Below are 21,942 nucleotides of genomic sequence, written 5' to 3' on the forward strand. Positions count from 1 at the left end.
GACTTTTATGAATCAGGAAATTCAAAAGGTGAGAAATTAGGACCGGAGGGGCAGATGGGAAGGAGGCAGCACAAGAAGCAGAGGTCAGAGCTCACGACACAAGCCAGGAAATGAGGAGGACCTAGAAGATTTCCATCAGGAAGTCCTTTCAGCTCTACCTTCAAAATATACCCAGAAAAGAATCTGGCCACTTCTCACCACCCCCACTACCACCACCATGATCAAGCTGCCATCATCTCCTGCCTGGATCATTGCAGTAGCTCATACCTGGTCTTCCTGCTGCCACCTTGGCTCCCCTACAGTCCATTCTTAACACAACAGCCCAAGAGATCCTGCTAAAGTGTGAGGTGCATCACATCACATCACTCCTCTGCTCAAAACCCTTAGAGGTCTTCCCATCCCTCTTGGGATAAAATCTGAGGTGCCTTCCCTGTGGCTTGCCAGGGTCTGCGTGGTCTGGCCCCCAGTTACCTCTCAGATTTCAGCCCGTACTCACTTGCTGTAGTCACCCTGGGCTTCATGCTGTTTCTTGAACCCACCGAGCTCGTATCTGCCTGTGGGGCCTCTCCCTCCAGGTAGCCATGTTGTTCACTCTGTCACTCATTCAGGGTTAAGCTCAGGTGTCACTTCTCAGAGAAGGCTCCCCTTACTCTCCAACCCCATCACATTGTATCCTTTCCCATCTATATTTTGTACAGAACTTATTTCTATAGTAAATATTTTTTCATTTATTGCCTGACTCTTCTACTAAAATGTATGCTCCATGAGTGTAGGAGTTTGTCTTGTTCCCTGCGTGAACAGTGCCTGGCATTGTTGAATGAATGAATGATTGAATAAACACATAGGATGATAGATTTAAGCCTTCAGCAATAAGGCACGATATTGACTAAAAGAGTTGCCTTAGGCCTAAGCTTTCCTGTGGTTCTGTAGAGGCAGGGACCTGTTCTCCAGGGCAGCTGGCCCTGTGTTTGCAGGTGGGAATTATTGCTGGAAAGAGGGAGATGGTAAGAGAAGTCTACCTACCAGGCTCCTGTCCACTGTGGAGCTGAGCTCTTCTTCTCTTACTAGAAGGGCAAGTCCAGGACCCTAGTGGGGAGACTTCAGAGAGGTAGAGAAATTTCTACTGAATTCTCTTTCCTGGGATCCTATTTCTCCAAGGTGATTTTTTTGGGAGACATTTCTCTCCATCATCTCCGCTCTCCCCTAAGGGGCATCCTTGGCAGCCCAACTGCTTTCACATTGATGGCAAATAAAACAGCATGGTGGATAAGAGCATGGGCACGAGGCGCTAACTGTGGCTGCGTGTTTCCTTCCTAGCTGTGTGGTCCTAGACAAGTTATTTATGTTTCTCAGAGCCTTACCACCTCTTCTGTAAATGGGGGATAATAGTGCCTTTGCGGGGTTGTTGTAAAATGAAATGTGATCATGCATTTTGGGCTCAGCACGTGGCCCGGTGTCATGACTGAGCTACTGTTGTTATCAGGGTCACGTGTGCTAGAAGGAATAGCTCTCCTGGTTCAAGGCAGCTCCTCAAATGTAACGTACGTACAGATCAACTGGAGGAATCTTGTTAAGTATAGATGCTGGTTTGGAAAGTCGGGAATGGGCCTGGGACTCTGCGTTTCTAACTAGCTTATGTGATGCTGATACAACACATCAAGATTTGAGCAGCAAGGCCCTGCAAGAGAAAGGGCTATGGGATAAAACACTGGCAAATGTATTTCCCTGAAGCCTTATAGCCTCTGACTTCATCCTTAAAAGCAGCCTAAAATCACTGAGTCCTAGCTCAGAAGAGCTGCATTGACTCCAACCACTTTCCCCGCTGGTGTCCCTGACTCTGATTCCAGCTGAACCACCTCGCCTCACCATCCCAGTCCTGCAACAATTCCTCACACAAACACACCCACTCATCCAAGGAAGTTTCCCCCAGCGCTCAGAAAGGAGAGGGAGAGGGGCTTCATTTTTTCTTAAGCGTGTTCCTGGGTTTCCTGTGGCCCTCAGACATATGGCCAGGCTCTTGTTTTCAGGGCTGCTTAATGGTTTGTAAAGTAATTGCTGGAGGAAACATTGTCACAGCAAGCCAGGCCAGAGGGCTGGAGGGATTCACGAGCCAATGTTATCTTTGCTGTGCACCAGGGCTGCTCCAGCTTCCTTTCCTCTACACCCGACAGTGACAGATGGCTTCCACATGCTTTGACCTACTGTTCGGCCAGTCCTGACCAGATAGTCATCCATCAGCTGCCCTCCTTGGCCCCCTAGAGGGCACCGTGTGGTTTTTAGGAGGCAGAAGTCAGGGGTTTCTTTTAGAGCTCATTGCATCTCAGGGCTATTGTGGTGTGGTTTCAAGCATGGACAGTCCTTATTCCAGATGTTACTATCCCAGTGTCCATATGTTTCGAGGTAGGATCAGCAGGTTTACATCGTAATGGTGAGCTAATTAATCATAAGCTGATGATTCAACAACTCAGGGCCCACAGTGGGCTCGGTACTAGCCACGATGTGACTAATACCTGTGGTATCATTAAGCTGGAGAAAGGAGGAGAGGGTCAGTGTCTTCCACCGCTTTGGCATCATCTCTTTATTTTCTTACTGCTATTGAATGGTTACTCACAAAGCCTCTGAAAGCTGTATGGAAAAATCTCCAAATACTTCTCCTCGTGACGCTCTTCGAGTGTGACAAAATAAAAACTTAAATTGTTACAAGCTGTGGGGCACTCAAAGAAGGTGGTGATAAGTATAGGAGCCGTGCAGACTGGGAGTCAGGAGACCTGGCTCCTAGTCCCAATTCTGTCTCTATCCTTGTGATTTCGAACAAGACGCTTAATTGATTTAACAAACATTTTTTAAGGACCTACTAGGTGGATTCAAGAAACGCTCCCTTTTCATTTTTTCTTTTTTTTTTTAAACTCTAAGAGGGGCAACATGAACTTGGCTTCTAAAAGACTTTAAATAAAGTGTGTTTTATATTCCTTTCTTTATAAAAGCGGTAAATAATAGTAAATAAAACTAAAAACAGCTTCTGTGCTTTAACAAAAACAATGAGTTGGATAAAAGTAGGAGGCTGAACCTAAATTCCCTCTTAGTCCCATCATCCATGGACATCCTATGTTTTGCTATATTAACTTCAGTGGAGGCTCTAAAACCCAGCCGAGTGCTTAATCACTGAGCCACCGGGGCTCCTCAGTAGAGGTCGAGATTCTAAAAACACACATTTAAAAAACAAAACAAAACATGGTTTTCCTGATTATAAAAAAAAAATACCAAAGTTATTTTGAAAAAAACACCTCTTCTATATACAGAAGAGAATTAAGAATAAAACCCCTTTTTTATGTTCAGTTCCCGGCCGGTGCACCTCCTGCACAACCGTCGCCCGTCTCACAGGTTTTAGCGGAGCTTCCAGACTAAGACTGACTAGAAGAAAGGTCTTATTTATGATCTACTTATGAAAATCAGCCATTGAAAACCCTATGGATCACAATGGTCTGCTCTGCAGCCCATCGTGGAGATGGCACAGGACTGGGCAACATTTTGTTTTGTTGGACTTGGGGTGACCATGAGTCCGGGACTGACTCAATGGAAGCTAACAACAGAAAAAATGTGCCTACCACTTTGTGTATCAGGTACACAAGAAGCATTCAGTAACTGATAACATTTGGGTATATTTCTCTGCTATATATAACATTCTTCTGAGTTGAAGCTATACTGTATATATACTTATACTTAGCTTTTTATTTAACATGATTTGATTCCCATTTGAACTGAATAACTTTGCTGAATACCTTGGTCTTTGACCACTTCTCTTGACTTTTGGATTTGGAGAGTCAGGGTCTCTAGGGTTTGTTAAGAGGACTGAGCATCTTTGGGAAAGTGGCCACTAAGTGGTGGTCGTGCCTTACATCCTGTGATGATCTGATGTGCAGATCATAACTTTTATTTTCATAATAATAATTTAAAAGCTATAGCCCAGTTAACTGGAATGGAATTGAGAGCCCGGTGCCCAGAATTCATTCCTTGCAGAGGTGAGACAGCTCTGAGGTGGCTTCCCTTTGCCTCTCAGGAGGTGAAGATAAGAAACCTGGAGATGAGTTATGTGTCACCCCAGGACAACACAATGAAAGACCCAATACCATTCTTGACAGAATGGAGTAATCAACCCAGCACGGGAATGAGGTGTCTGCACCTTTTTAGATATAGTCAGTGCTAAGGAGAAGAATCTGTCCCCTCCAGTGAGGACAAGGTGTTCCTACTCCTGGGTGTTCTGAGCATAGATAACATACACCAGCAAAGTGGAGCTGCCTCAAGGACGCTGTCCCAAGAGACAGAAACCCCTATTTTGCCAAGAGGTATGAAAGGACACTGTGTTGAAAGAACATGGCTCAAAAAGTGAGTCACTGGCTGATTCTGAATTCTGTGAGCTCTCTGGATCAAGGAAAGACTTTGCACAGTTCAGGGATCCAGGCCCTTAACTCCTAGGGGAAGGGCGTCTACCCTCAGCCGGTGTGTAGTGTATAGAGCAGTGGGCTGGCAAGCACCTAGGGCAGCTGGGACAGCTGCAGTGCTGGGGCACATGTGGCAGGCTCCTACAGGAACGGACACTTCCCAGGAACGCCAAGGAATGACATTGTGAAGTGTTCTTTTGGACAATCCGTGGGACTTTGAACTACTTATTTTGCCTCTTGTTGGAATACTTAATAGATTTTTGCATTTTGTTGCAAAAAGCACCTTATTAAAACTTTGCTTTGTCTTGCTCTTAATTTTGGGAGTTAATACCAGTCTGCTGGAACTGGATGAAGGAAAAGATATGACATTTATTGATTTATCAGTTACATACTAGGCAGCGGACTGGATGCTTTATGTTATCTCATATGACCCACTAGAAAGAGTTTCTGATTCAGAATGGGCACCTAACACACAGAAATGTAAAATCCATCTTTTTTTTCTTTTTAAATTGAGTGAAGTGAATGGAATTCAGATTATATGCACGCTTGGCAGTGATCTGCTCTTACAACCAGCCCCTGACAAAGAGTTTAGGGTTACCAGGATGAGAACCTGCCTCAGTCATTATTTCTAGAAGAGCCAGTATTTCTTTCAGAACGCACCACATCAGAAGCCTCATAGAAAGAGGAAGTGGGAAACTGGTTAGTCTTACCAGCTCAGTTTAGGAGAAGGAGCTGAAAAGGAGAAGGGGAGGAGGGCATCTGACCCTTGGTCGCTTGAGAGGTGAAGAACTCAGGGACCCCAGTTCCGGCCTTGGCCCTCACTACAGAGCAGTGGGCAGAGCTGGGGTAAGGGGCTGAGGCATGTGGACAGCCGAGGCTGGGCTATGTGTACATCCAGGGTGGTCAGTACTGCTCTCCCTGGTCTTGCTTCATGCATACTCCCCTTTGCCAGTCCTTTAGCATACAGCAGCTTTAACCCACCAGAAAAAAAAAAAAAACCCACTGCTGCCGAGTCAATTCCGACTCATAACGGCAGCTTTAGCAGTCTCTTAAAAGCATGAATCAGGTCTTGTTTAAAACCTTCCATTGTACATGGACACTTGAAATTTTAGTTATGCTTATTTCTTCAGTTTATGCCCCACCACCTCCATGGGAGGGGGACAAATTTAGCCCATTTTTCCCCCAGGTACTGTGGCCTCTGAACTTCTCTCTACACTCAATGTGGGCACCCTCCATAACAGAGAATGCACCTAGAGGCCTGGGTTATGGAAACAACACTACTCACTAATGAAAGGGGATGTCTGAGACCATTTAGTTCAACTCTCACATTTTACAGATGAGGAAACTGAGGCACAGAGGAGTCAGGTGACATCGCATGTTAGTTCCAGAGCTGGAACCAGACCCATGTCTCCTGACTCCTGGCCCAGTGACCTTGCTGCCCATGACTGACTGACAGCTCTGTGGACCACAGGGCATTAAAGGCTGGTAAAGAGGAATGGCAGAACCAGGAAGAAGGGAGAGGGGTGGTGGGACAGAAAATGGAAAGATCATGAAGAGTCAAAACGTCCATCCCTGCTGACCACGTCCACACGACAGACATGTCTCCCAAATAATCCTTAACAGAGGTATAAACAATGACATAGGAGAACCACGGATGGGTTGACCAAAGGCCATGAGATTTCATTTATGCCTAACGACTGAGCACCCCTATTCATTTAAACTCTTAATCCAGCTCTTTAACCTCAATCTTTCCCTTTAAGTCATTTGAGACTTTCTCTACCATTCTTCTCTTCCCTTTAGATTGTGGCTGGCTTTCTTGTATTCATGGGCAACTGTAGTTTAGAATCTATCTGCCCATTTGTCTCAGATTCTAGGGTGAGGGAAAATGAAGAAAAATAAGGCGAACTTGGGCAATATGACTTGCCTGCAGCATTTTGATATACTGAAAAGGGGCAGTAGAGAAGAACAATGAGCAAATTCGTGAGTCAACATTATATTTATCCCTCTCTTGAGAAGTATACTGTCTACTGTTTTTGCGAAGCATAATCATTTGTTGGTTTTAATAAGACATTTCTCCGCCCACTGATAAGGAAATATAAAAGCATTTACTGTGCCTGTCACTACGAGTCGGAATCGACTCAACAGCAATGGATTTTTTTTTTTTTGGTTTGGTGCCTGTCTCTAGAACATGAAATGTAAGCTGTAGTGTTTTTCGGTTTGTTTTAGCTTTCACTTATAACCATAAACTAAGGGTCGAAGGGGACCTTTAATGCAAGAAGCTTTCATGCAAGAAGCTCTTTTCCACCATCCCTGCCGATTGTTCAGACTGCTTCTCTCTGAACCCCCACAGTGAGTTGCGTCTACCTCTGTTGAAGCACTTACTTCATTTTGCTTTAAATTACAATTATTTGAGGACTTGTCTTGAGTCTTAGCTATGAGCCCCTGAGAGCTGGGGATGGGTGGGCAGGAATCCTGTCTCATTCCTCCTTGAGCCCCTACAGCTCCCAGTATAGAGCCTGGTCCATTCTCCATAAATATTTGAATGAGTGACAAGGTATTAACAGTCTCCAGAGGCACCCACAGTTGATAGCTGGAGAATTCTTCCTGAATGTGAGCAGAAATATGTCTCCCTATATTCCCTAGGTGGGGGGAGAATGTAAGGGCTGAGTGTCCTTAGGATGGACCTGGAGGGCTCTGGGCACAGGATAGAACCCTACTCTTAGTGCTTGCCTTGTTTCCCATTTCACCAAAGTGCACAAGGCTTTCACCAGGACAAGAAAACCCAACACCCCTAGACCGATCTGGATAACAAGGTGGGTATCCAAGACTTGAATCCAGTTAGGAAAAACACAGCTATATCAATGCCATCAATATCCCACCATATCTTTTCAACGTGGGGGCTGTCTGCAGATGGTTTCCGTACACACCCAGCTTCCTGCATTTCTTTGCCCATGGTCATTCTCTGCCTTTGCCTGGGTAAAGTGCTTGGCCTATATGTGGGTCAGGCTGGAAATGCCAGGAACTTCAGCCAATGAGAGATGAAATTTAGTGCATAAATACCCCAGATTCCTCATCCCTCAGTGGGACAACTCAGGGTGTGTTCTACAGTCTCTCAAAGGGCCCCCAGAGACGTTGAACCCCGTTTGCTCACAGCAGTAACCTCTAATAAACACACTCTGTTCATTTTCCTCCCTTTCCTGTTTGACTTCCCTTCTTTCTTACTGTGCTTCCTGGGATCAGGCCCCAAATAAACTACCTGTCCCCAAACCCTTGTCTCAAGATCTGCTTTTGGGGGAATCAAAACTAAGGCAGTGACGCACTAGGAAATTTGGAGGTGTCTAAGTGTTATTCCCTTAGAAGAGACAGCTATTAAAATCAGTACATGATTTTTTTTTCCTGTTCTTCCCTTCTATTTTTAAGTGCAGAGTTAGTTTTTCTGTCAGTTCTATAAATACAGTTCAGTTTTAAGTAGAATCTGTGTCCTAACTCAGGGAACAGGGCTGAATCTTGGAGGGATATTTTCAAATAATAGGAGCCAGTAATATTCTAGCTCTGTTAAGGAAATGCACTGCGTCGGGAAGGTCTCAGGCCAGACTGAAGAAAGAGATTAACAAGGGGGTTATTCGACATTGGAATGGATTTGCGTTCAAATACTTCATTTAACATTTTAAACTTCCACAGAGACCTTTTAAATTAAGAGAGATCTTATCAGCCTGGCCCAGATTGGGATGGAGTGCTTGGAGGGGAGGGACAGCTAAGAGCAATGGTGACCATGAGGAAAGAAGCAAAACAAAGAGCCTTCGTTAAATCTACCCAGTGTTAATAAGCTACATCTGAACTAATACAACCAAGCAGAGATGCCGTTACTGGAGAATACCAAAAGACCAAACTCACCGTTGAGTCAATTCTGACTCATAGCGACCCTATCGGACAGGGTAGAACTGCCCCATAGGGTTTCCAAGGATCACCTCGTGGATTCAAACTGCCGACCTTTTGGTTAGCAGTCATAGCTCTTAACCACTATGCCACCAGGGTTTCCTACTGGAGAATAAGTATTATCATCTGAGCAGATCTGAAACAGAACAAAGGTGTGCGAGCAACCTGCCTCCCTCATCCTTCTTGGGGCAGATGCTTTTGTGATTCAGAAACGCCCGGTGTAGGTGCCCCAGTATTACTTGTTGTTTTGACACGTCAGACGATTAGTAGGAGGTAGAGGTTAAAAATAACCATGATCGCTCTTAGGTTGTGCCTGTGCGGTTTTTCTTTTGTTCCTTCCTGGAGGGTTTTCTGCTGGCCTAGTAGGAAACATCATGCATGCTCATGAATTTTTAACTGGCAAGCAAAGATGGAAATGAATGTGAACAAAACACAAAAAGGAGGAAGTCACAAGGAGAGCCCCCATGCTGCTCTTTAAGGCACCGCACATATGCTTTTTGGGGTCAGTTTAGTGAGTGCAATGTTCTTATGCGAAGTAGACATACAAAAGGGTTCCACAGGTCTTATTCTTTTTCCACTTTAACCGCTTTTAAATGTACAATTCAGCGACATTAATTATATTGATAATGTATGCAACCATCACTATTATCTATTTTCAGAATTTGCATCACGCCAAACAGAAACTCATAGGTCTTATTCTTCTTGTTGCTGTTAGGTGTGATTGAGCTGGTTCTAACTAATAGCGACCTTGTGTGCAACAGAATGAAACACTGCCCTGCCCTGCCCCATCCTCATAATCGTTGCTATATTTGAGCTCATTGTTGCAGCCACTGTGTCAGTCATCTCATTGAGGGTCTTCTTTTTCACTGACCATCCATTTTACCAAGTATGATGTCCTTCTTTAGGGACTGATCTCTCCTGATAACATGTCCAAAGTACTTCAGACAAAATCTCACCATCCTCAATTCTAAGGGGCATTTGGCTGTACTTCTTCCAAGACAGATTCATTTGTTCTTCTGGCAGTCCATGGTATATTCAATATTCTTCGCCAACACCATAATATAAAGGCATCAATTCTTCTTCATTCTCCCATATTCATTGTCCAGCTTTCAAATGCATATGAGGTAATTGAAAATACCATGGCTTGGGTCAGGCACCTCTTAATCCTCAAAGTGGCATCTTTGCTTTTAAACACTTTAAGGAGGTCTTTTGCAGCAGATTTGCCCGATGCAACACATTGTTTGATTTCTTGACTGCTGCTTCTATGGGCATTGGTTGTGGATCCAAGTAAAAAGAAATCCTTGACAACTTCAGTATTTTATCTGCTTATCACAATGGTGCACTGAAGGCATTGGCAAAAAACAAGGCTCCAAGAATTGATGGAATACGAATAAGATGTTTTAACAAACAGATGCAGCATTCGAGGTGGTTGCACATCTAGCCGAGAAATTTGAAAGACAGCTACCTGGCCAAGTGGCTGGAAGGGATCGATATTTGTGCCCATTCCAATGAAAGGTGGTCCGACAGAATGCAGAAATTATCAAACAATATCATTAATATCACATGCAAGTAAAATTTTCCTGAAGATCATTCAAAAGTGCTTGCAGCAGGGAACTACTAGAAATTCAAGCCAGATTCAGAGGAGGACATGGCACCAGGGATATCATTGCTGTTATCAGATGGATCTTGGCTAAAAGCAGAGAATACCAGAAAGATGTTTACTTATGTTTTATTGACTATGAAAAGGCATTTGACTATGTGGATCATAACAAATTATGGATAATATTTCAAAGAATGGGAATTCCAGAACACTTCATTGTGCTCAAGTGGAACCTGTACATGGACCGAGAGGCAGCCATTGGAACAGAACAAGGTGATACTGGTTTATAATCAGGAAAGAAGTGTGTCAGGGTTGCATCCTTTCACTATATTCAATCTGTATGCTGAGCAAATAATCTGAGAAGCTGGACTATATGAAGAAGAAGGTAGCATCAGAATTGGAGGAAGACTCATTAACAACCTGCGATATGCAGATGACACAACCTTGCTTGCTGGAAGCAAGGAGGACGTGAAGCACTTACTGATGAAGATCAAAGACTACAGCCTTCAGTATTGATTACACCTCAACTTAAAGAAAACAGAAGTCCTCACAACTGGACCAGTAAGGGACATCATGATAAACAGAGAAAAGACCGAAGTTGTGAAGGATTTCGTTTTACTTGGATCCACAATCAATAACCATGGAAGCAGCCGTCAAGAAATCAAACCACATCCTGCCTTGGGCAGATCTACTGCAAAAGACCTCTTTAAAGTGTCAAAAGCAGAAGGAATAAGGTACACCTGACGCAAGCCATGGTATTCCCAATAGCCTCATATGTGTGCAAAGGCCGGACAGTAAAGAAGGAAGAACAAAGAAGAATTGATGCCTTTGAATTATGGTGTTGGCGAAGAATGCTGAATACACCATGGACTGCCAAAAGAACGAACAAATCTGTCTTGGGAGCAGTACGGCCAGAATGCTCCTTAGAAGCAAGGCTGGTGAGACTTTGTCTCAAGTACTTTGGACATGTTATCAGGAGAGATCAGTGCCTGGAGAAGGACATCATTCTTGATAAAGTGGAAGGTCAGCGAAAAAGAGGAAGACCCTCAGGGAGATGGATTGGCACAGTGGCCGCAACAATGGGCTCAAACATAGCAATGATTGTGAGGATGGCAGTGTTTTGTTCTGTTGTACTTAGGGCTGCTGTGAGTCAGAACCAACTGGATGGCACCTAACAACAACATTGTATTGTGTATTGGTCCAGTTGCGTAGAGTTTTGTTTTCTCTATGTTGAGGTGTAATCCATACTGAAGGCTGTAGTCTTTGACCTTCATCAGTAAGTGCTTCAAGTCCTTTTCACTTTCAGCAAGCAAGATTGTGTCATCTGCATAACGCAGGTTGTTAATGAGCCTTCCTCCAACCCTGATACCACGTTCTTCTTATAGTCCAGCTTCTCGGACTTCTTAGCGTGGAGAAATGTTGTGATTTTAAATGTTTTTTATTTAATCTCTGACTGGAAGCAGGTGGTGCCTCAGCTCTTTTGGGGGTGCAGGAGCAGTAGACATCTGCACTTGGTGATGGAAAGATATAGAGTTATCCTGTGTCTTTGGCTGTCCTAGGAGCCCTGGTGGCACAGTGATTAAATGCTTGTCTGCTAACCAAAAGGTCTGTGATTCAAACCCACCAGCCACTCCTGTGTAGAAGGATGTGGCAGCCTGCTTTCCTAAAGATTACAGGGGCAGTTCTCTTCTTCCTGTAGGGCTGCTATGAGCCGGAATCGACTCAACGGCCATGGGTTTGGTTTTGGTTTCAGATGTTTGCTCTCTTTGGTCAGCATCACTGGCCTGTTTTTTTTTTGTGTGTGTGTATGCTTTACGTGAAAGTTTACAAATCAAGTCATCTTTCATACAAAAACTCACACACACCTTGCTATGCACTCCTAGCTGCTCTCCCCCTAAAGAGACAGCAGACTCCTCCTCTTCACCCTGTATTCTTGTGTCCATTGAACCAGCTCCTGCCCCGCTCTGCCTTCTCATCTTGCCTCCAGACAGGAGCTTCCCGCATAGTCTCATGTGTCTACTTGAGCCAAGAAGCTCACTGTGGAGTCCAACCTCTGTTTGAAGAGTTGGCTTCAGGAATGGTTCCAGTCATGGGCTAACAGAGGATCCAGGGATCATGACCTCCGGGGTCCCTCTAGTCTCAGTCAGACCATTAAGTCTGGTGTTTTTACAAGAATGTGAGGTCTGCATCCCAGTGTTCTCCTGCTCCATCAGGGATTCTCTGTTGTGGTCCCTGTCAGGGCATCCCTGCCCTGTTTTGGTTGTTTTAGCTGCATCTAGATGCACAATGGAATAAAAGCTACCCAGTCCTGCGTCATACCCATGATCAGTTGTGGATTGGACCATATTGATCCATAGGGTTTTTCATTGGCTGATTTTTGTAAGATACCGCCAGGCCTTTCTTCTTTATCCATCTTAGTTTAAAAGCTGCACTAAAACCTGTTCAGCATCACTGCAATGTGTGAGCCTCCACTGACAGATGGGTGGTGGCTACACATGAGGTACATTCGTTGGGAACGGAACCTAGGTGTCCTACATGGAAAGTGAGAATCCCACCACTGATCTACTAGTACCCTGTTGTAGGTGGCAGTAATGCCTGGGTACAGCTCTCTCCTCAGCAAGAGAAGTGCATTTGTCTCCTTTAGCTTTTGGCCTAGTCTGAGCCATTGCTTCCAGACAGTAACTCTTGAAAGTACTGTGCTGTCTCCCTGGAATGACCTCATAGGATGGTTGTGGACATTAAGTAAGATAATCCCCATAGAGTGACTGGTGCACTAATGGCACAAAAACAATTCAGGTTCCCCAGAATGAAAGGCCTCAGTTACTGTCCCTGCCATCTGCCTAGAGTTTATGTCATACAGGGAGACTATCCTTGGGCCAAGAATGTAAACACTGGGTCTATATCAGCCTCTCTCAAACTCTTGTTTGGGCAGCCCCCTTCCCCAAATACTCAGCCCCAAAGTGCTTAACAGATGCCTTTTTAGCCTGCCCTGCTAAGCGCTGACTCTCCTTTGGTTCCCAGAATGCCTACGTCAACATCAACCGCATCATGTCCGTGGCCTCCCGCCTCTCTGAAGCTGGCCATTACGCCTCACAGCAAATCAAGCAGATTTCCACGCAGCTGGACCAGGAGTGGAAGAGCTTTGCTGCTGCCCTGGACGAGCGCAGCACCATTCTCGCCATGTCTGCGGTGTTCCACCAGAAGGCTGAGCAGGTGAGGCCAGGGCAGTCTGCTGTGGCTGCTGTCGGTGGGAAGGGTAGAGAGGCAGGGGAACGGCAGGGTGGGAGTGTGCACAGAGTTCTGCAGAGAGCCCCTCCTCTCTTTCTGAGAAACACTAAAGACCCTGCTGAGTAGCTGCAACAATAACACTTGTTCTACCACTTTCATGGCCCCTGTGTACACCAAGAAACATTGGTAACTCTTAGTGGCTTTGCTTATTCATACCAGTGGAGGCCCAATGCCTCTTTACATTCTGCTTGGTAGTTTAGTGGGATATGTGTGTGTGTGTGTACTATCTACTTGATTTGTATTCCCTGAGCATAGATCAAAGGGATGAAAGTAAAGTGATCACTGGAGTGCTGAGAGCAAGGGAAAACAATTTTAAGTTGAGCGTTTGCTATGGTCAATAATGATGTAATAGTATAATGGCTAGAAATAGTAATTAATGGTTCCCATTTACTGAATGGCCTGGTATTGTGATATTACTAACCCATTTTACAGAGAGGAACATTGAAACTAAGAGAGATTAAACGGCCTGCTTAACATCCAGGGGTGTATTGGAGCTGGCTCCTACTTGCTCATAGATAGCCAATTTTTAAAATTTTGAGAAATGTGAGCTGGTTGTTAAACACCATCATTATTTGTTGCTGTTAGTTGCTATCAAGTCGATTCCAACTGATGGCAACCCCATGTGTGCAGAGCAGAACTGCTGTACAGGGTTTTCATGGCTATGACCTTTCGGAAGCAGATCACCAGGCCTGTCTTTCAAGGCACCTCTGTGTGGGTTAAAACCACCAACCTTTCAGCTGGTGGTTAAGGTGTTAACCGTTTTCTTGCTTCTGGTTATTTTACTACTACCTGTTTCTTGAGGCTATGTACATTGATTTATCTGTCTGGTGGAAATACTACGTAATGGTGTGCTACTGTGCATCTCTTCCCAGTTCCACCGTCAGTGATGTCACATTGATAGCTTGAAATAGACCACAGTGGGCGTTTTAGACCATGGAAATCAGCAAATGCTACAAACCAGGGCTTGACATACTGTTTTATTGATTGTCTAGAGTCTTAAGAAAGTGAGGGTGAAAATGCTAAAAAATGCGGACTAAACTTAAAAGTGCGTTGTGTCTATAGCTGTTACATTTTGGATAACACACAAAAATGGAGGCAATGTTCTTCCAGTATTCTAAAATTATTATTAAATTCAGCAAAGAAGTCACTCGTGTTGTTGATGGATGAGTGATCTGAAAATAGTCTTCAGGTGTTTTTTTACTTTTATCCTTAACATAAATAGAAATATCAACCAGCATTCGTGTTGGAACTATACCCGTTTGTTATTTGCAACCGTAGACTGGCTGTGGTTTTCACAAGACTTCGACAAAAATCAACAAAAGCATCCTGTGAGACTCAATTGGTTACACAGAATGTCTTCTTTGTAAACTGTGTGCTATACATCCTTTATATCAGTAGATATGTAATACACTCGTATACATATACAGTCATGTGTTGCTTAATGTCCACGAGACGTTCTGTGGAATAGGACGTTATGTAATTCATCCATACCATATTATGGATGAAGGTTCTTTCAGGCATTTGCTTCCAGAATAAGAAGGCTTCGTCCATATTAAAAAGTTGCTAGGTCAAATAATTTCCGTCTACAATGAGTTGGGTCACTGGGTTACAGTGAGTTTATCTAAGGTTTTAACACATCCTTCTGCCGCCTTTGCGTCAGCACTCGCAGACTCACCGCTCACTTTCACATTATTGTTTGAAGTGCTTCAACCACCCAGGGCTAGCACGGAGCTTGGTATCATAGCCTGGTCCTGCTTTTTCTTTAAGCATCTCCTACAAGCTTCATGCCTCAGCAGCGATCGTCAGTGAGCTGAGAGGGATTTGCGTTCATGTTTGGTCCTCAATCCACATCATTAGCAATTTCTGCATATCTGATATACATCCCTCTCGCGTTTTCTTTAGCCTTGTGGCTTTCGCTGGGGCTGATCCTTTTAACAACTTGGAGAATTTTTTGTTTTTGTTTTTGAGGATCGTCAGGACTGTCGAGTGCAACATGCATAGATTCACTATGTCCCATTCTCGGATTGGGACTTCTAAACTCTGTTATAACCTTAGCAGACCACAAACATATTTGCAGTCGGATGTTGCCTGGACGGACGTCGTGGGGCACATGACTGTATATATTTGTGTGTGTGTGTGTGTGTGTGTGTGTAATGCTGGTTGTTAAACACATCACTGCAAAATCACATAATTGTAATCTGTGGGCAGCTGGAATTTCAACCCAGGTGTGTCTAACATTAAAATCTTAAGCTCTAAACTTTTTCTGTCTGTATCACATTCTGGGTAACTCAAATAATGGAGAGCCTGACACAAGGTCATCCCTTAAATCCCTCCCTCTATTACCTACTCTAACACAGAAGGCAACGTGGAATAATTGAAAGAGTCTAGCTTTGAGGCCAGACACACGTGGGTTCTAATCCCAGCCCCACTATTCACTAATTCTTAGGCAAGCCACCTCCCCATTCTGAGCTTTTTTCCTCATCTCTAATGGGGGATAGGGAAACCCTGATGGTGCAATGATTCAGCACTCAGCTGCCAATCAACAGGTTGGAGGTTCAAACCCACCAGCCACTCTGTAGGAGACCTGGCGATCTGCTCCTGTGAAGATTACAGCCTGGAAGCCCCTATGGGGGCAGTTCTACTTTGTCATATAGGTTCACTCTGATTTGAAATTGACTTGATGGCACACAATAGCAACGAGGGGCTGATCATAAATCTCACAGGGGTCTTACAGGGGTTGGCAATGGAGCGTGTAAAGGGCCTAGCATGCTCACTAAATGGTGGGTATTACTACTGTGGGTATTTGTCCAACATACAATTCTGGTGTCTATGTCCTCCACCTGTGCCTGTTTCCACCTGGGAACTTCCCAGAGACTGAAATCCTAGTGCCACAAGTCAAGTGCAGCCGATGCATTTGAGAGGGATCCAGCCGTGTCTTTTTGTTTTGTTTTTTAAAGGATGATAGTGCTGTGACTAATGGTGACTGGTTCATGCGTAGGGAAATGAGAATATTGATCCCTAATCTTCTGTTCTCTCCTTAGCCCTATCGCTTGCATACTTTATTCAGTGTTGGCACAGATTGGCATGGGAGACTCCATGCTTTCCTCTGTCTCTCCCCCCTTAGCTGACCATTTTCTGGGACCTGCTGTAGGACTCCCTGTTAGAGTATGACAGAGAAATCCCAAGGCCTTGAACAGATGCTCCCCCCACAATTGACACATGAATGTCAAGTAGCTGTCAGGTTACTGGGGCGGGGGGGGGCAAAGAAGCTTCTGAGATGGTAGTAAGCATATGCCATCTGATACAGGATGGCACCGGCACTTTTCCAGAATTGCTAAGAGATGGCCTAATGTGATTAAAAAAAAATACAGAATGAAAAATCAGCCACAACAGCCAGCAGGCCAGGGACTGACTGCTTGAAAGTGACACAAAGACTAGAACTCAAGCAGTTGTGGAAGAAAAGGCAGGGCCAGAACTGAGGGCAACAGAAGGAGTCAACTTTTATTTGATGTTTCCTCACTTGGTTTGGTTTGGATCAGAAGAAATTTATTCGTATCTCTGTCTTTTTTTTTAAATGTGATTTCTTCAGGTATTACCAGTCCTTCAGGGAAATTCATAAGCCATGCTTTTTTTAGTTGGGGGGGGGCACCTCATTCAAGGCTATTTTTTAGGTGTTTGTTTAGGCAGCTCTTTATTATCCTCATATGGGCTGTTCTAGGGAATGGGATAAAAAGGTATTTAGACAATTAATTTAAATGACGCTGTGCACTCAGGCGAGAGGAATCGAAGACAGAACCATTCCAGACTGTTGGGCGAAGAATTATTTGCATTTTAAAGAAGTATTTTTCCACTCAATAAACCTGAGTGATTTCAGTTAGCTCACCCTTTGTGTGTGGAGACCCGTGGCCTTCCACAGTTGTTAATTTTAATTTTTAAATAATTTTATGTCCATCGGGATCTATATCTATATATCATACCCTGGGAGCCAGTGCCACGTCAGACGTAGCACAGCCTGAGGAGACTGACCCAACATTGGGAGTTCTGTTGGGGTTAATATCTATCCCCTGTGGGAATGGGTCTCTGGAAGTTCCCTAGGGTTCCTAGTGATTCTGTATGAAGTACTCCTTGCTGCTTTTCACAGCTCAGTGCACACCCACGTGGCCACTAGAGCTTTTTGCCCTGTGCACAACCACAGGCACATGGGAGGGGCTACATGCATTGTAATGAGATGTTTCCGCACCAGCACTTTATAGTCAACGTGTGGGTGTAACCTGTTGAACAACCTGGGGACTCCCACCCCTGCAGGTTCATAATAGTAATCTTTCTTTGTGGAAATCACACTTCTTGAACAGGTGCCTAGGTCAGACTTCTTACTTGGGGTTAGTGTTTGTGGGATTAAAGAACACTCTCGGTTCTTCCATAGGTCCTTGCTTTTCCCCGAGGTATCTGACCTTCTCTGCTCTAGGTAACCTACCCATCACTCAGCCCAGTACTCCCCCTCTGACCCACCCCACATCTCCTTCCAGTTCCTGTCGGGAGTGGACGCCTGGTGCAAGATGTGTAGTGAAGGTGGCCTGCCGTCCGAGATGCAGGACCTAGAGCTGGCAATCCACCACCACCAAACCTTGTATGAGCAAGTGACCCAAGCCTACACGGAGGTGAGAACCAAGCAGGGCAACCGGGTGTCCTGGGCGTATGTGCAAATGGGTGGGTGGTATGGGCACTGGCCGATACCCTGTGAAATAGTCTGGGTTGAACAAAAGAGAAGAGAAACCATTTTTTTTCCTTTAGGGTCATCTTTAGTATCCTTGGCCTGTGAACTACGGTGTCTCCAGGTAGAAAGCAGAAAAAAAGGGGCCATCAGTAGGCATACCTTCGTGTGCACATACACACACACACGCATGCACGCACACACATGCACACGCACACACACACACACACACACACACACCTCCCTGGATGTGAGGGTTTGGACTCTTGTCTCTGGAAAACAAAGTTGTCCTTCTCTAGAGTTTGCTTTCTGGTTGGTGAACAGGCGTGTATACACTAGCCCTGACACCCCTTTTATGAAGCAGCTCATCAAAAAATCCTAGTTTTCTCACTAGAAGGTCCAGAGGAAAATGATTGGGGTGGAGATAAGTGTTTTCAGGAGTGAGAAACGGCCACAGATGTGGAGGAAAAACTAAAAGCCTCTTCTGCTGAAATACCAAGGGTGGGGGGGGAGGGGATAGTGCAAAATTAACAAGGGGAACAAACTTCTTGATGTTTCTTTAAAGGAAAAGGAAAAAGCCATATAGGTGCATCCCTGTGGCCATACATATACCAGTTAGGTAGGTTCACTAGCTGGGCATGAATTCTGAGGGAGGGGGGCTGAGGGCTAAAAAACTGATGAGGGCAAAATGGGCAGACTAAGTAGGCAGCTTAGGGCTGGATGAGGAGGGAAGGTGGCTTAGCATCTGGCCTGTTGGTTTCCTCCAGAGCAAGGTCAGTTAGGGCGGTGTTTCTCCAAGTGGGCTCCGGGACCACCGGCATCAGGCTTACCTGAGGTGCTTGTTAAAGATGCAGATACCTGGGCTCCACCCTAGACTGACTCAGAGTGTCAAGAAGTGGGACCTGGAACCTCCGTTTTCCTATGAGCCCAGGTGAGTTTGATGCACATAGACGTCTAAGAACCAATGTCTTCTAGGTAAGAACCAGGTTCTTGCCTCAGTCAAAACTGAGTTTAGATCCTGGCTTGTAAGCTGTGTGACCTCAGGCAAGTCACTTCACCACTCTAAGCTCAGCTTTCTCTTCTGTGAAATGAGAGTGATAACACCTGCCAAATAGGGTAATGTTCAGGGTTATAAAGATAATGCCTGTAACGCGCTTGGCCCAGCGCCTGATAGGAGTATAAGTGCTGACAGATGGTAACAGGCTTCGTCATTGTCAGAGGCATGGAGGAGGGCTGGTAAGATGAGTCTGATCCCATCAGCTCTGATCCAAATGGTCCAAGGGTTTCTCTCTTAGACCAGAACTTTCCCTCTGCCCGTGGATCAAGAATCTCTAAATTTACCCCGTGTAAAATACAAAAAATAGTACAATCAAGATTAATATATTTCACCACATCAGGAGGTGCGGGTGTAATTTATATACATATATGATATATATATTTTTTATATGTGTATAAAATATATGTGTTTGTGTGCATATGTATACATACACACATACACACACACAATTTCTCCCAATTTGTTCTCAGTCCCTAGCACTGTGGACCTAGGTGTTCCATTGAAGCCCACTTTGGTGGCCAGCAGGCTGTCCCTGACCTCCCATAGACATGGAGACTGAGGCAGAGGACTAGAACCCCTGTTGACTTGGATTTCTAGGATTTGGCTCCCATCTCTAATCGCCCTTCCCTAGATGTAGCATATTGCCTAAAGACAGCATTTTTTCAAATTCTCTGCATTTGGCCATAGGGTGTCTGTCTTATTCATGCCTCTGGAGGGCATTAAAGCCTTCTCTCCCCACCCTGTGGCGATAAGCCAGGGGGTGGGGATGGTGGAGTTCGGTGGGAGGTGGTGGTCACTTAAATCGGTCATGTTTCCCTAGCTGGGTTTCCTCTCCTGTCTCAGCCTCACCCTAAGCCATCACTCCTCTCAGTCACCAGCCAGCCCTGCAGGTGCTTCTGCAGCCCCGTGAGCAGGAGGAGAACAGCTGGGTCTGTGTTCCTGAGCCCCCAACCAAGTACTTCTCAGGGCCTGAAGGAGGGGTGAGGGGAGGCTGCCAGCAGAGCAAACGGCTCCCCATTTGTCATCATAAGGATGGAGGTGGGAGCATAGCCCCTTCCCCAGTTTGCTGGTAGGAAAAAAGACTGTTTTAACTCTAAACCAACTTTGATTTCATTGTTAAACCAGAGTCATATGGGGTCTTAAAATTCCTGTCAAGTCCCCAGTCACCACTGTGTTGAATTGAAAGGGTATTCTTCCAAGCACTGTAGAACCACAGGTGTGTGTTACCACTCTCCAGAATTATTGGTGTATTGGCGCAGGTAATTGTGGCAGGAACCCAATGAGAGGAAGGACAGGGAATATCACCCTCACTGCCCTCAGCACTGAAGGTGTTGGAGAACCCAGGTACATGGGTGGTGTGTCCACAGTCTAAGGGCCCCCCTCTCTTACTCTGCGTTTTCTGGAAAGATGGGGAATGGTGCTGCTTTTTGGTACAAAGAAGAGGATTATAGAGAGAGAGAGAGAGAGAGACCAAAAAAAAAAAAAAAAACCAAAAAAAAACCACACAAACCCAGAATAAAGACGAAAGAAAGAAAATGGCGAGGAAATAAATGGGAGAAAGAAATAATATTGATGATGATGAAGATGGTACTACACGCAGGCCCTATTCAAGGAAACCGAAGCCCAAAGAGGTTTAGTAACTTGCCTCTGGTCACACATCTAGAAGTTTGAAGCCAGGTAGAGGAAGGTGAAGGAGAAAGACAGGGAGAGGTTTAAGGTAGGGACTTATTCCAAATGTCATTTCTGACATGAAGCTCCTCTGCCTGGTTCTGTCAATGAGTCAGTCAAAATATTTATCAAGTACCTACTTTGTGCCAGGCACTGTTGTAGGCTTTGGAGAGAGAGCAGTGAAAAAGACAGAGTCCCTGCACTCGTGGAGCTAAAATTCGAGAGAGGAGAGACACTGATGTAAGAGCCTCACAGGCACCTTGGTGCCCCAGCAAACCCCCTCCTTAAACATTATATGGGCAGATGAACTGCCTTCCTTCTGAGCCCAGGATTCCAGTTCTCCAGGATCCTCTGCCTTCCCCTGGGCTGTGAGCTGGGCACCAGAGCAGCTCCGGCTGGCTAGCATGTTCCTTGGTTACCGGAGGGGATGACTGCAGCTCTCAGGTCTAATTGGGACCCCTTGTCTCTCTCTGCACCCTACCTGCTGTGCTGCACCCTGGACTCTTCAGCCCTGTGGGGCTCTCCCTGGCTCAGATCTGGAACAGGGCTTCTTTCCTTCCTGCAGGTCAGCCAGGATGGCAAAGCGCTGCTGGATGTGCTACAGCGTCCGCTGAGTCCTGGGAACTCCGAGTCCCTCACGGCCACAGCCAACTACTCCAAGGCGGTGCACCAGGTGCTGGACGTGGTGCACGAGGTGCTGCACCACCAGCGGCGGCTCGAGAGCATCTGGCAGCACCGCAAGGTGCGTCTCCACCAGCGGCTGCAGCTCTGCGTCTTCCAGCAGGACGTACAGCAGGTAACAGCTCTGCTTGCCCTCCACGCGACATCCATTCCAGGCAGGGGCCTGAGCTCGAGGCCTCGCACTCGTGATCAGCCTGGAGTAATGGTGGGAAGAGGGCAATTCTGCCCCCAGCACCCTTCCTGCACCAAAAAAACCCCCCAAAACCCACCAAACCAAACTTGCTAATAGTTTGCGTCTCCCCTAAGCAGCTTTACAGACTGGGCCTTCTCACCCTGTGCTCTTGGAAAAAGAGACTCAGTCTGAGGAACAGCAGTTTCTTACAGTTAGATGATGTATTTTTCTTTTGCTGGGAGAGCTTAACCCTCACTCAGGCAGCAAGATTGCCGGACAACTTGGGGGGCTGGGAGGCTCTCTGAGCCCTGTTGGAGTTGGACATCAGCATAAAGTGAGCTCACTTCTCAATCGGGGAGGTGGGGGCCTACCAGAGTGGGGGTGGGGTGG

At 45.5% G+C, this 21,942-nt stretch overlaps 1 protein-coding gene across 21 annotated transcripts in view; it reads left to right on the forward strand.

The window, feature by feature from the left end:
- The window catches only part of KALRN (kalirin RhoGEF kinase), a 792,110-nt gene that overhangs the window by 322,092 nt on the left and 448,076 nt on the right, over positions 1 to 21,942 (forward strand). For all 21 annotated transcript variants that reach the window (XM_049878536.1, XM_049878496.1, XM_049878604.1 and 18 more), the window contains 3 exons: positions 12,997 to 13,188; positions 17,790 to 17,921; positions 21,265 to 21,495. In XM_049878536.1, the coding sequence (XP_049734493.1) occupies positions 12,997 to 13,188; positions 17,790 to 17,921; positions 21,265 to 21,495 (555 nt within the window). The remainder of the gene's footprint in view (positions 1 to 12,996; positions 13,189 to 17,789; positions 17,922 to 21,264; positions 21,496 to 21,942) is intronic.

The sequence above is a fragment of the Elephas maximus genome, chromosome 1, assembly GCF_024166365.1.
Source record: "Elephas maximus indicus isolate mEleMax1 chromosome 1, mEleMax1 primary haplotype, whole genome shotgun sequence".
Taxonomy (NCBI): Eukaryota; Metazoa; Chordata; class Mammalia; order Proboscidea; family Elephantidae; genus Elephas; species Elephas maximus.